Source organism: Siniperca chuatsi, linkage group LG4, assembly GCF_020085105.1.
Source record: "Siniperca chuatsi isolate FFG_IHB_CAS linkage group LG4, ASM2008510v1, whole genome shotgun sequence".
Classification (NCBI taxonomy): Eukaryota; Metazoa; Chordata; class Actinopteri; order Centrarchiformes; family Sinipercidae; genus Siniperca; species Siniperca chuatsi.
This window is the reverse complement of record NC_058045.1, coordinates 19,641,441-19,654,327: the sequence shown is the minus strand read 5'-3', so window position 1 is coordinate 19,654,327 and position 12,887 is coordinate 19,641,441. Positions and strand designations below refer to the sequence as shown.

Here is a 12,887-nt window from a genome sequence, read left to right as displayed (position 1 = left end):
AAAGAAATAGTATACATATTCAGTTTAGAATAATATAAAACACAGAAAAGCAGCAAATCCTTTCTGAGAGGCTGGAACCAGCGAATATTTGGCACTTTTGATTGATTAAATAATTAAATTGATTATCAAAATTGTGACAGATTAAAGGTGGTGTATGCCACAAATATTTTATATATGTTATATATAACATTTTAATCCAATACAAGTCTTTTTGTACACACTCCGGTGTTTGTACACAGCTCTGGCTCTGTATATGGAAAATAAAGAAAGTGGCTTGGACTGAGCCACACGACACTATTCCAGCCATTCCAGCCATGATTTGTGTGTCTGGTAACGTTAAATGACTTGCCCACGGACATTCAGCTTACTTTCTAGTTTGCCAAGATATGCTGTTGTTGTGACGTTTGCTATAGTAGCAGGAGAGTTGTGAGTATCGCTGTCTGGAGCTGGTGTGCTGCTCTGGGAAACCGTCTCGTCCTCTCTGGCTGTTAGCTTCACAGCAGCAACTGTAGCAACAGTTTGCTAACCCACAACCCAGATAACATTAGTTACATTACTTGCTGTGTCGTTGTTTGCTCTATATCATGGTATTTGTCATGGTATTGGATTTCTCCAGAATTGCATACCCCACCTTTAAGTTTCAGTCTATTGACAAATTGATTAATCGAACAGTTGTTTTAACACTCAATTAAGCTCAAAAATACAATTCCAGTATATGTATTTTCAGTCAATTTAACTAAAGTGTAGACAATAAGATCAAATGGAATCTGAAGTCACAGTGGATGTAGGGGAAGTTGAGTGACATGCTCCTGTGTTTCTGTTAATCTTTGTAGCGGATAAAAGAAAGAAAGTGCACTGATGTGGAGGGAGGGAGAGAAACAGAGAGGATAAAACAGAAAGCAGTGAGAGCTCATGGAGAGGAAGCAGGTCAGACGTGATACAAAAGGCCAGCCTGATGGACGTGATTGCACTCTGTGAAACTGTGGCACTCATTGTATTTCTCCCCTGTTGGCTTTTGTTTTATAAAAAATGTGGAGTTAGTCAAGCATGCCGCAGACAGATTAAAACAATGCAGCCTGAGAAGCAGAGATGCACATCCAATGTCAAAACAGAGCAGCGCAGGACAGGTTTGTGCAAATAAAAGCGAGACAGTGAATTCTACCGGTGGGAGCAAAAATGGAGGCTTCACAGGGAGGGTTTGATGGCTACCTGCAGGGCATGAGAGAGAGGAAAATACAGTGTGCATGTGTGTGTGTGTCTGTGGTGTGTATATGCAATAAAAAACTTTGATTCTTCAGAGATCATCAACAACTATTCTCTGTATCACCTTGGATGACTTCTGGCTGAAGTTAACTTTCTTTAGTAGCTGTAATGCTCTGCAACTGTCAGCATCTTGCAACCAACAAATAGCAGCAAAACGAAACTCCTGCCTCTCTGGCAGACAACAATACTGGAGCAGCAGCAGAGAATAGTTTTGACAAACCCCCACACACCACCTATATAATAAGTTTAATTTATTTGCGCAATTTTACCTCTTCGTTCTCGATCTTCAGAGTAGCCAGGCGAGACTGAAGCTGCTGGAACCTCAGGATGAGTTCTCCATTCACCGGTGGCTGCACTGAGATCTGACACACCTGGGGGGGAAAAAAAGAGGAAATACATTGATCAGGAACCTGAAATTACAACCTACTGAAGGAACAAGGAGGCCACGTAACCTCTGATTTAAACAGGACGCAGGCATCAGAATTCTTCTTCAATTGCAGAGCAAACCGCAGTGACTTCTGCCAATTGAATGCAGACAGCCACACAACAACAACTAGTAAACAGACATGATATCAGCGCTGGTAATGCCAGCCAAACAGTAAAACTCATAACACATGTTGAGCTACATGACTGCAGGGGAGAATTAACACATGATTTGTCAAAGTCAGTGCCCCATAAAACCTGATCCGGCAGCCCAGACGCAGTAAAACGCAGCACTTAAGCCACTGAAAATCAGACCACATTAAATCTGAGACTTTTTTAACAGTTTTTTTTTTTTAAATCAACTCCAAATTCACTTCCATGTTGTTCAGTGTCTTGGAAACAAAACATTTTAATGATGAAGTATGGTTTACTTTTGCAGTTTTTTTCTTCAAATACAGTTCTGGCAATTTTCACTGCAATTTAAAAAAACAACCAATTTAATTAGAAACGATATTACAAATGCACAATTATCAGATATTTTCATCCTCATAGCTACTATTGTTGAACTTTGTACCTCATCCCCCATATGAGGCTGGAACTCAAATTTTGCCGGTGGGCAGAAGGCCGTGGGGTACATCTCCATGAACCTCTGACGGTCACTTCGTGGGTCCAGACTGTCCACCGCATTCTCTATGATGTCAAGACCCTCGTGGCGTGATGTCTCCAGGTTGTATTCGGCTGACAGGTAGGTCCGCAGGGCCCGGTTCAGACTGGCGTGGTACCCCAAATCACAGCACTGGAAGAAAGAAAGAAGAAGATCAACATCAGATGGAAAATCAGGAAGATGAGTACTTATTATTTAAAGAACATATAAGAAAACTTAAAACAGAATCCATGATCCACATGAAAACAAAAGGGTCACCCCGCCACCAAAATTCAAAACACTGGACAGGACCTACTATGACAGGAACACAAATGATCCTACAGGTCTCATAATACACAAACTAACACTAGAGTAGGGCTGCAACTAACGATTATTTTACTTATTTTCATTAACAACCTGCTGATTATTTTCTTGATGAATTGTTCAGTAAATAAAATGTCAGAGTGCGTGTCACAATTTCCTAAAGCCCAAGTTGATGTCTTCAAATAGCTTGTTTTGTCTGATCAACTGTACAAAACCCAAACATGATTGATATACTATCACATAAAACAAATAAAAACAGCTAAATTTCACCTATGAGAAGCTGGAACTAGAGACTTTGTGCTTGAAAAATTACTTAAATGATTATCAAAATAGTTGCTGATTAATGTTCTGCAGATCGACTAATTGTTTCAGCAGTTTTCTGATGCAGTTTAAGGTTTGTTTATAGTAGTAATGTTTATAAACAAAGTACAGAAACAAGCCAGGAATATGAACAATTCCAACAAAAAAAATGTATTTCTTAGAATTAAGTCAAAGTCTTTAATTATATGTGCAAACATACCTGATACTGACTATTAAATGGTAAAAAAAAAAAAAAACAGAATTGACCTTTAAATAAGACAAATTTCACTAGTAAACAGTCCAGCACTTTCGGAGCCAGCAGTGTTGCCTTTGTGTTACATAATGTTACCTCCAGGATCTAATGCTGATTTTTAATAACTAGAACCTTGGCCAAGGTCTCTCCTGGGAAGACACACACGCCCCAGGCACCCCCAAAAGAGAGCAACACACACAATTGCACACACAAACATGACATGGCCTTAGTGAACACGATCACTACCAGCCAGCTTGTACACTTTTTTGACTATGAAACGTCTCCTTTATCAATAAACAAATGTGCGTGAGCCTGCACATACATTTCACACACAATCACACACACACACCCTGGAGAGATGTAAAGGCTTGTGAGCAAAGCAGGGAGAGGGGTAATTTCCGCGCACAGCACGCCGCTGAATAGAGGTTGCATTTCTCTTCTCCTTCAGTCCTGTCTGGAATACAAAATCCCAGAAAATGGTGCAGTACGTTTATTTCTCTGACAAAACAATAACAACCCTGGTGAGCCATATTATAAATAAGTCATGTTTATCGGTACGGTAGCAAAAAGGTCAAACAAAATAATCTGCTTGCAAGGCAGAGTAGAGAGACGTGAGTGCTGTAGTGAATGGAGTGATGACCCACAGCTGTACATGACAAAAAAAAAAGCTAGGTTTCAGGGTCAGGGCCACTCCCACTCTCCATTCAGACAGTCTGAAAGATGCGGAAACATTTAAAAACAGTTACAAAATGTCAGGAAAACACAGTAGAACTGAATATATTATGTGGGTTTTCAATAATGACGTTAAGAAAAAGAGGAAAGAATAGTTTTCATCACAAAAGTTAATAAACTGCTTTAATTCTATCCTGCACTGTAATTTCCATCCCACAGTCTGGTGTCCTAAGATCTCTATTATATCAGGCCCGGCTGCTAAAGTCATCAGTCTCTCCTCTGATCATGATTTTAAATCTCTTCTTAAGCTCTGTGAAAATACCCCTGAATAGCAGTGGGTCTTCTACATGAGGAGCACAAAGAAACATAATAAAATCGAAACCTTAGGAGGAGGGGGAAAAAATCCGCCCGTAGAAAGATGACTGTGTGTTCTGTTAATGTAAGAGCGTCCTCAGAAAAAACTTTTCTCAGTCTCATTGGAGACAAACAAGCCTTTGCTGAAGAAGAAGCCGTCGCAGAACAGGGCGGACAAAAGCATGCTGTTTTATACTTACATCAATTAAGTCCGACAAGTCGTGGATGTAGTATTTGAATACGGAGGAGTTTGATGCTTCCAGTGTCAGTAGGTACTCGTTCCGCGCTTTGATCGACTTCAGCTTGTTCTCGGAGTACTTGGCTTGACGCTGATGAGAGAATTAGAGGCAAGAATGAGAAACAGACAACAACAAAGCCAACGAGGGAGGATGAATTTAATGAGTCGAGAATTGCCTTTTTGACAAGTGATTGTGCTTTTATGTCTCTCAGAACTGAGACTAGATTACTGGCAAAACAACAGCATCAATAAACATTACTGGAGAAATAAGATAAAAATAGCACAAAAAAGGGAACAAGAACGAAAGAAGAAAAGCCTAAACTAAAAGCAGCCTGTGTCCTTCACTTCAACTAGGAAACCTCAGTCTGAGCCATCTGTCTTTGTCCTACACTTCCTCTCTACCAGACAAACAGAAGGCTGTTAGTTAGTCACCATCAACTGACCAATAGGCTCTAACTAACACACTTCCAAATCATATATATTTTAACACTTCCTGAATGCATTCCAGGAAGAGTCATGTTAAAAAAGGCCATTTAATCATTTGTCACAGAGATTTAACAGAAAACAGGCCTGTTCTGAGAATACAAAGCCTGCTCATTTGGCTGTGACAATGCTTACAGTGTGTTTTCCTTTACCCGGTCAGTGGGACCACTGAGAAAACTGCAGCTCAAATGAGGCAAGTTTTCTTGTGTTTAAAATCCTGATCAGTTGTTTTGTTGTGTTCAAACTACTAAAAGAACACGCCTTATGGAAAAGTAAATAGTGTGACTACTAACGAAGTTTAAATGCAATTGTCACAAATTTTATTCAAATTGTTAAGGATCGTGAACCCCTGGCAATCTACCTTCTCTTTCATCTTTTCGATCTTCTTCACAGAGCTGCGCCTCTGGTATTTGTCCTCCATTCGGATGCTGAAGACTGGATCTCCCCTGCCGATCTGCTTCTCCTCTTGCTTCTCAGCGTCCTTCAGCTTGCTCTCTGCGCTGATGCTCTCCGAGTGGTACATGTGGTAGGTCTTCATCACCTAGAGACAAACAAAAGAGTCAATAAGCTGAAAAGAAAAGAATCTTTAAGGCCTGTTTGCCATTATTTCCTTTTGAAGATGGGAAAAGGGCAACATCCTGAAACCGTGCTGCGTTAGTTAAAAAATGTCAAGTTTCAGGTCAGTTTCTGTGAGGTCAGAGGTCAGAATAATCCATCTTCATATTAGAGACTGAACTTTTATAACCCACAACTAAGGCTTCCATCCTTTGACCCGCTCATTCATCACAAATTGATTCAACCCATTTGACAGCAGGCGGTTTGTCTCTCTCTAAACCACAAACCAGAGACAGATTCTCTCCAGCCTTTTTATATGAGTCGCTCATACGACCGCAACAACCACAGATCACTGCAGCTAAATCTAACATGCTTCCTTCATTGCTCTGTGTTTGAAAAAAAAAAAACACTCAGAAAGAAGATTTGGGTTTGCCCTCTGGTTTTGACATGATATTATTAAGAGGGAGGTTGTCTTTGCAGTCAATTCAAGTAAAGTCAAAACAAGTAAAGGGGATTAACAACACAATAAAAAAGGGCTTTAAAGTCATTTTATTCAGATGGTACTAAATTTCGGCTTCATTTGTGGACAGCAAATATAGCCATAATGGATCCATGCCACAAGAAGGACTTCTGGGAATTGAGGGCTAACATTCTTTTTGTATATACCATATTATTGTGAATTTTATTTGATTTTTTATGCCTAAATCATTAAGTTTTAAAACATCAAAAGGATAGTCCTGTGTTGCACCTTACTGGCTCTAACTATTGATATTTACTTCTGTTTAACATGTGGCATATGCTTCTTAAATATGTCTAAATAGAAATATTTCTTTTTGTGAAGGCTATAATGGCAAATAAGTTCCATCCATTGTGCCATCACACTGTAGCTATGTAGCATATGGGAAACGCATTACCTCGACGGTGAACGGCTGATTAGCACTACTTCCTTAAGTTTGAGTCATCATCCTCAGAAGAGGCTGGAGCGTGAGCGTTAAATAGCAGTTAAACCACGAAACACAAACAATGAGTTCTTCAAGAGAGCTGAGAGATTAAAAAAGTCTTATTAATGCTGGCTCACACTGTCAGGAGACGGGAGAACAAACACATATCTGGGGGCTCTGAGGACCACTGGCTGTGGGAGAAACATTAAGTCCATGTCGCTGACATGGAGTCATGAGCAAGAGAATTCACTGACCCTCACATATGCATGAGGATTAACAATGAACATTTACAGTATTATTACTGATTTTTACAGAAAATAATTATATGGACTGCAATAGAAAGTAACGTGCCATCCCCTGCCACCTTGACATTGCAGATTGTTTTCCCAAACGGAATTCTGATGTTAGGTATGCAAGTATAAAGGAACAAAAAGCAGGTGCACTATCAAGAGAAAACCACATCCACCAAATGTTAGACCTTTCATCTCATTTGTTCTCTTACATCTCACTGCCATTGCCAGAGTCAACTGCAAAACACAAGCTAATCCAGACCTTACAGAGGTCAGAGACTCATGAGTGTAGGAGAAGGGGTGAGGAGAAGAGTGGAGAGCAAAGGAAAGGTGTTTGCACACTATTCTACAGAACCATATTTAAATCTTTCTAAGTTTCTAAGTTTTTCTTTCTATACTTGTTTGGTAATATTTGCTTTTTTGGATTTTAATTTGTTCAAAAACAGCAAATAAACTATATTATGTGGATCTCTCATGGTGTTACATTTCATCGTACTTTTTCTAACATCAAATCTGTCTCCTGTAAAGCTATATGAGCCTTGGTTTATGGCAGCTAGCCAAATGTACTGAACTGAGAACAAAGGCAGAAAATACATTCAAACTCCCAGGAGAAGGCAGCAATATAGAGCACCAGTGGTTTAACCTGGAATGAACCAACTCCAGCAAATTACAGCTCCGCAACCTGTGTATGCAATACACTTGTCTGCACAAAACCTCAACTTCAGTTCAGTACAAATAGAGACTCACCCATCTCAAAATCTAAACATCTTTCCCCCAAACTGAGTTATTGCTGTTTGAGTAGAAAAACTGAGCAACGCCTGATTTGTCTGGAGCCTTCTGCCTTTGGTGGGGTTTCGCCTAACTGGAACCAGTTTAGAGATGGGTGACTGACCTTGGGCCCTGTACTCCTCACTTACTGGTCTGGAGTCTGCCGCTGCTGTGTTTACTTTGGTGTTTCTTTTAGAGGGACATATTTAGAGACGGAGCAGACCTGTTATTTCATTGGTGGAGGCCGACATCGGGACTGTGGCTGTCTGATGCAATAGCTACCCAGTGTATGTGTGAATATGTGTATGTGTGTGTGCGCGCGTCTTCCCACTGGGGCTAAACCAGGTCAAATCTGGAGTGTGGACTGTGGTGAGAGTGGCACACACTGAGTTTGGAGTAACACGTTGTTGTATTTGGAGCAGCACAGCCATCGACTCAAAGTGTGACCACTGTAATCCTCTATAGTGAGTAACTGGAGATTGTAGAAACAAACTGAACTGCTTTTCACTCCATCTCTTGAGAAGCAACAACAACTGCCTCAACTTGTATCTCCATCTGTGTACATCCCAGGTTACCATGACGATCAATGAGGAGTCTAACACGATGCCATTGATTGTTAGTGAGGAATGACAAGACTGACTGATAGCCCAAAAACACACAGAGTAACAGTATGGCTGAATTCTATTTGTTTCTCTAATGCTTTTACTTTAGTGACATGTCATTCTGAAATCATACTGCCTGATCAGATGTTTGCCATTGTTGATGCCTGTGAGTGACCTAAAGTAGCTTACATGACACTATAAACCCATAGTAATCATATATAAAAACACAATATGCAATAAAATCAAGCCTTGATTCCATCCTGTCGTCCTGTCTAAGAATACACCAGCATCTAAATGTCCAACAACCTGTGTGAGGAATTAAACTAAGCTAGTAGGCTAGCAGGGCTGACTGGGGCAAATAAGGCAGTGTTAGCTGTATTAGCTATTGATTCATGATTTAAGTACCTTTCTCCACCAAGGTCAGAGCTACACACAGACAACTACTTGCACCAAAGTCATTGAACAAAGGAGCTGAAACTCCAGATATGCAGCTTGTTTGAAGCAGTTGATGGTCTGGTGAAATGTTACTAAGGCCCAGAGAAAATGTAACCTCTGGGTTCAAAGGTCTGCATTTACCATTTTCTTTGTCAAAATATACATGGTGGGTTTCCCTGTAAGCTAGTGGTCTAAGGCGCATACCATGTAATAGCAACATCCCTGATTCGATTCCCACTGGGGACATTTGATGCATGTAATCTCTCTCTCTGTCTCCCCAGGCTTCCTATCTGTCTCTACTGTCAACTACTGAATAAAAGCAACAATGCCAAAAAAATAAATAAAAATTATTTAAAAAAAAAAAAAAGAAGAAGAAAGAAAATGTATACGGCAAGTTGCTATTTGGCTCCAACCCCCTGGTAGGCTTTGCATGAATTTGTTATGAAGAGCAAAAAAACAACAGCTGATAAGAACCATTAAAAAAAGAGACTATGACCTCTAATGAGCCAAGCAAACATGAAGTTGATACTTGACAGTTTGAATGGTCAGTTCATGAGGGTAAAGGAGATTGTGTTTCAAAATGTTGTGCTGTAAAAGAAATTAAACAACTACACTTTCCCTTCAGCTTTCCCTTCTTTGGTAGTAGTCTATTTGCTTGAATGTGTAATATTTGACATCTTTAAGCTACAGGGTTAAAGACTTCAAGCTGTTACAAACAGTTAGAAGCTAGTTAGCTTAGTGCTATAAACTCATCTCAACCACAGCAAAAAACAATGTACTTAAGTGCATTAGGACAAAAAAGGGCAGTCATTACTATACTTACTGTGTATAGTTCATTTAGGACCTTCATTAAGTCTTCCTGGAGCTGAAAGGCTATTTCCTTGCTCTGAAAAAGAAACACAGTAGAAAAAACAATGAGCCCATTACAACGAATCAGTAATTTGACACAATGAAATACACAAAGAGTTTTCCCAAACAAAAATTATAGTTAATACAACTTTCAAACCAACATAGGGGCACCATTTTGTCATTACTGTATGCTAAGTTGAATATTCATTTTAAACACTGCAGCAACTACTTTTATTGAAATGAAACTTGTCAAGTCTGTTTAACAAATGCACACCGTTGTCCTGTACTGTATATTAGGTTTTATATGAATGGTACAACCAGACACTGACCCTCGGTTTGAATGGTACAAATACAAAACAGTGGATTTATCATCCGGTGTCAAATACAGGGTTTCTGTGTAGTGGTATCAGTGACGGCTTTTCCACTCAAATCGTCAAACACAGCTTGAGTTTCACTGTCCACATGCTCAACACATTATCTGGCTTCTACGCCTCAATGTGAAAGATTTTTCCCAAATAATGTTAACTCAATCAGCCATGCCACAAGGCTGACTCAGTAATACTATCACACACGCCCAATGCATCTCACGGTTGTGGGATACAGTTTAACAGTGATGCCGTGATGGATTTAGAGGGGCTTTCACTATTAATTTAACTGTGGAGCTCCTTTCCTTCACACTGACTCATATACTGTATCACATGTTTATGAGATTATGAGCCAATGACACAGAATTTTTGATCACTCTACTACAGTTGATACCACGCGCTGCTACCTGGATGATGTTACAGCCTTGGCTCGCACTCCAGGTCTTTCACTAACCCAATTATCCTCAGACAAATCTCATTCTGGGAGCCGCTCCCAGCAAAAGGCTGTAAGAGGGTTCTGAGAGGGTACTGAACCGCCTAGTGTAGTGGGATAGAGAGGTGATTTACTTGGAGTGCATTGCACATTTTTTAAACGGCATTGATGGTCAAACATAAACTAACGCTACATCTTCAATGCAAGTAACTTGCATTCAAGTTACCCAGTGCAGTTTTTCACCAATAGTAGTGCTATGGAGTGATGTTTTTATGAGTGGGTCCCCATTTTGTTTTGTTTTTTTTTTGACGTAGCAATGCAAGGCAAGAAAGAAGGCAGCAAGATAGCAAACATGGATGTAAACAATGCAGGATTTAAAATATGGATTTAAAATTTGGCTTCAAATGTTTTATGAAGAAGGAAATGCATTCAATGCATTTGTTAGACCTCAGGGTCACACACAATACGTTTTTGGTGAGAAATAATGAAAGTAAACGTAAACAAACTTTTGTTTGTTTGTTTTACAAGAAAACTCTGCAGGGTACCTTTAAGAGACGTTGTTGTACACAAAGAGTACACAATGGTTGATGGGAAAAATGTGTTACTATCTATTTTTAAAAAAGATTGTAATACTTCTTGATTGTTGAACAGTGTTAGCTTTATAAAATAGGCATTGAACAGGTTAGAATTTTCTGAACCATGTTTTTTTAATAATGGTTGCAATTTATGACAACCAGAAGTTGTGAGCAGTCCATCTGTTGGTATTAGCTGCAGGGTCCAGTGCATACTCAGAGGTAAGCTGAAGCACACAAGCTAACACCAGGGCCAAATAATCACAAACTCAAAACATTTGTTACATTGCATGTATTTGGTTCTATCTGAGCTGTTTTCAAGAAATTACAATTAGTTACTTAAATCCTGAAGCAGTGTTCATGGCAGTAATACCCTAACATTGAACAATGTCTGGGATTTCCTGCCTTGAGATTAGATGAGTCATACATTCTCTGTTGCCCCGCACACATGTGGCCTCTTGAGGGTGTTGGCAACAGATAAGAGGCTCTATTGAGGTCACACACCTCATTGATCCAGGTGAGTTTACAAACATGTTCTTTCTGATGCACAATTACGCCAGTTTTCAGCTATAAAAAGCTGAGCTGTCAACATGCAACAGACCAAGACAGAAGCAATCTTGTGAAAACTTGTGTGCACAAACACACAAACTCTCACTCCTGTTCTTCACAAGTCGCTCACAGGTAAAGCTGCACGATGTCCAAGCATGTAAATAGACAGCAAAGAGGATTATACTCTCAGTTACCGGCTGCCAGGCTGGTGTCTGAAATTAGAGTGTCATACTGGGAGACTTGGCTGATTGGCAACATCTTCCCAACAACCACCTGGTCTGTCAGTTCCCTGATTTGTAGCTCTTACCTAATCAGAGGGATAACCAGAGCTTTAGAAGCACCAAACTTGGCAAGAGTATAACTCAGGCATGTTTGAGAATTGAGTGTAGATAAGGGAGCTACAGAAAGGTCTTGAGTTTCCGGTAAATTACAGTATGATCTGGTCCTTGAGTTTATAGAAAGTAGATCTGTAATTGCATCGAGCAAAAGACGACAGTACCATATTTTAAATAAACTGCCTATCAATTGTGGATTTTAGTATATCATACAGATCAAAAAGACACAAGCTTTCTCCTGTGGGAAAATCTATTAGCAATCGTCAGCTCAGAGGACAGAACCTTTGACTATCTGTCAGATCTAACACTCGTCAGCTCTTCTCCATTGAGAAGGCTGGGAAGTGATCCAGAGCTCAATGAAAAGCCTTCTCAGGGATCACATGAGCTGCGAGAGAGTGTGTGTGAGAGAAGTAAAGACAGAGATGAAAGTAAAAGGTCATTACATTCAAGACATGTTTGGAGTTATTTCACCAGAAAAGCTACACCTAACATGATGCTTTTAAGAACTCTGTGAAATAATCACCCCCACGGTAACACGGGAGGACATATAAAGTCACTTATTGGGAAGGAGCTGTAGCCGCCTGCCACCCGTGCACCCCCTTATAAAGTCACTAAATGTAACACACACACACACACACACACACACACACACACACACACACACACACACACACACACACACACACACACACACACACACACAGTATACCTCAAATTACAAGCAATAAAGTTTACTAAATGGTGAGTTGTGTAACTGATGTATTTGATTTAATTTGTGCAACTTATCCCCTTTCATTTTAAAGGAATCTCAGTTTTCAATTAGGTCAAAATTCATTAAAAAGATCCTACAAATAGGTTTCCCCTTTTAAGATCATACCATGTGTATTCCAACCACATTATAAAGATGAAACAACCCCAGAGAGGAGAAACCAAGTAAGCCTTTGGGGAGTGGTGGGTTTCATATTGCCACTGACATTAATCATGGTATAGAGATGGCAGTTGTAACCCCTGCGAGGCCTGTGCGTGTGTGGCGCTCAGCATACATGTGAGTGTCTTGTCACTATAAAACAGACACACAGTTAAGGTACACAGTAGAAAGTCTGACAAGGTCTTAGCTAATGTATTTCGTAAAAACAAGCTTTGACCAAATGACATAAATATGTAATTTTATTTAAATTTCAAAAGAATAGTTTAACATTTTAGGAAATACAATTTACAATGTTTAATTTACTAGAGTGAG

The 12,887-nt window shown here is 39.7% G+C and overlaps 1 protein-coding gene across 5 annotated transcripts in view; it reads right to left on the bottom strand.

Moving 5' to 3' along the window:
- The window catches only part of srgap1a (SLIT-ROBO Rho GTPase activating protein 1a), an 88,166-nt gene that overhangs the window by 30,888 nt on the left and 44,391 nt on the right, over positions 1-12,887 (bottom strand). For all 5 annotated transcript variants that reach the window (XM_044194598.1, XM_044194596.1, XM_044194597.1 and 2 more), the window contains exons 4-8: positions 9,368-9,430; positions 5,315-5,494; positions 4,433-4,561; positions 2,261-2,482; positions 1,533-1,634 (exon numbers count right to left, since the gene is read on the bottom strand). In XM_044194598.1, coding sequence (XP_044050533.1) covers positions 1,533-1,634; positions 2,261-2,482; positions 4,433-4,561; positions 5,315-5,494; positions 9,368-9,430 — 696 coding nt within the window. The remainder of the gene's footprint in view (positions 1-1,532; positions 1,635-2,260; positions 2,483-4,432; positions 4,562-5,314; positions 5,495-9,367; positions 9,431-12,887) is intronic.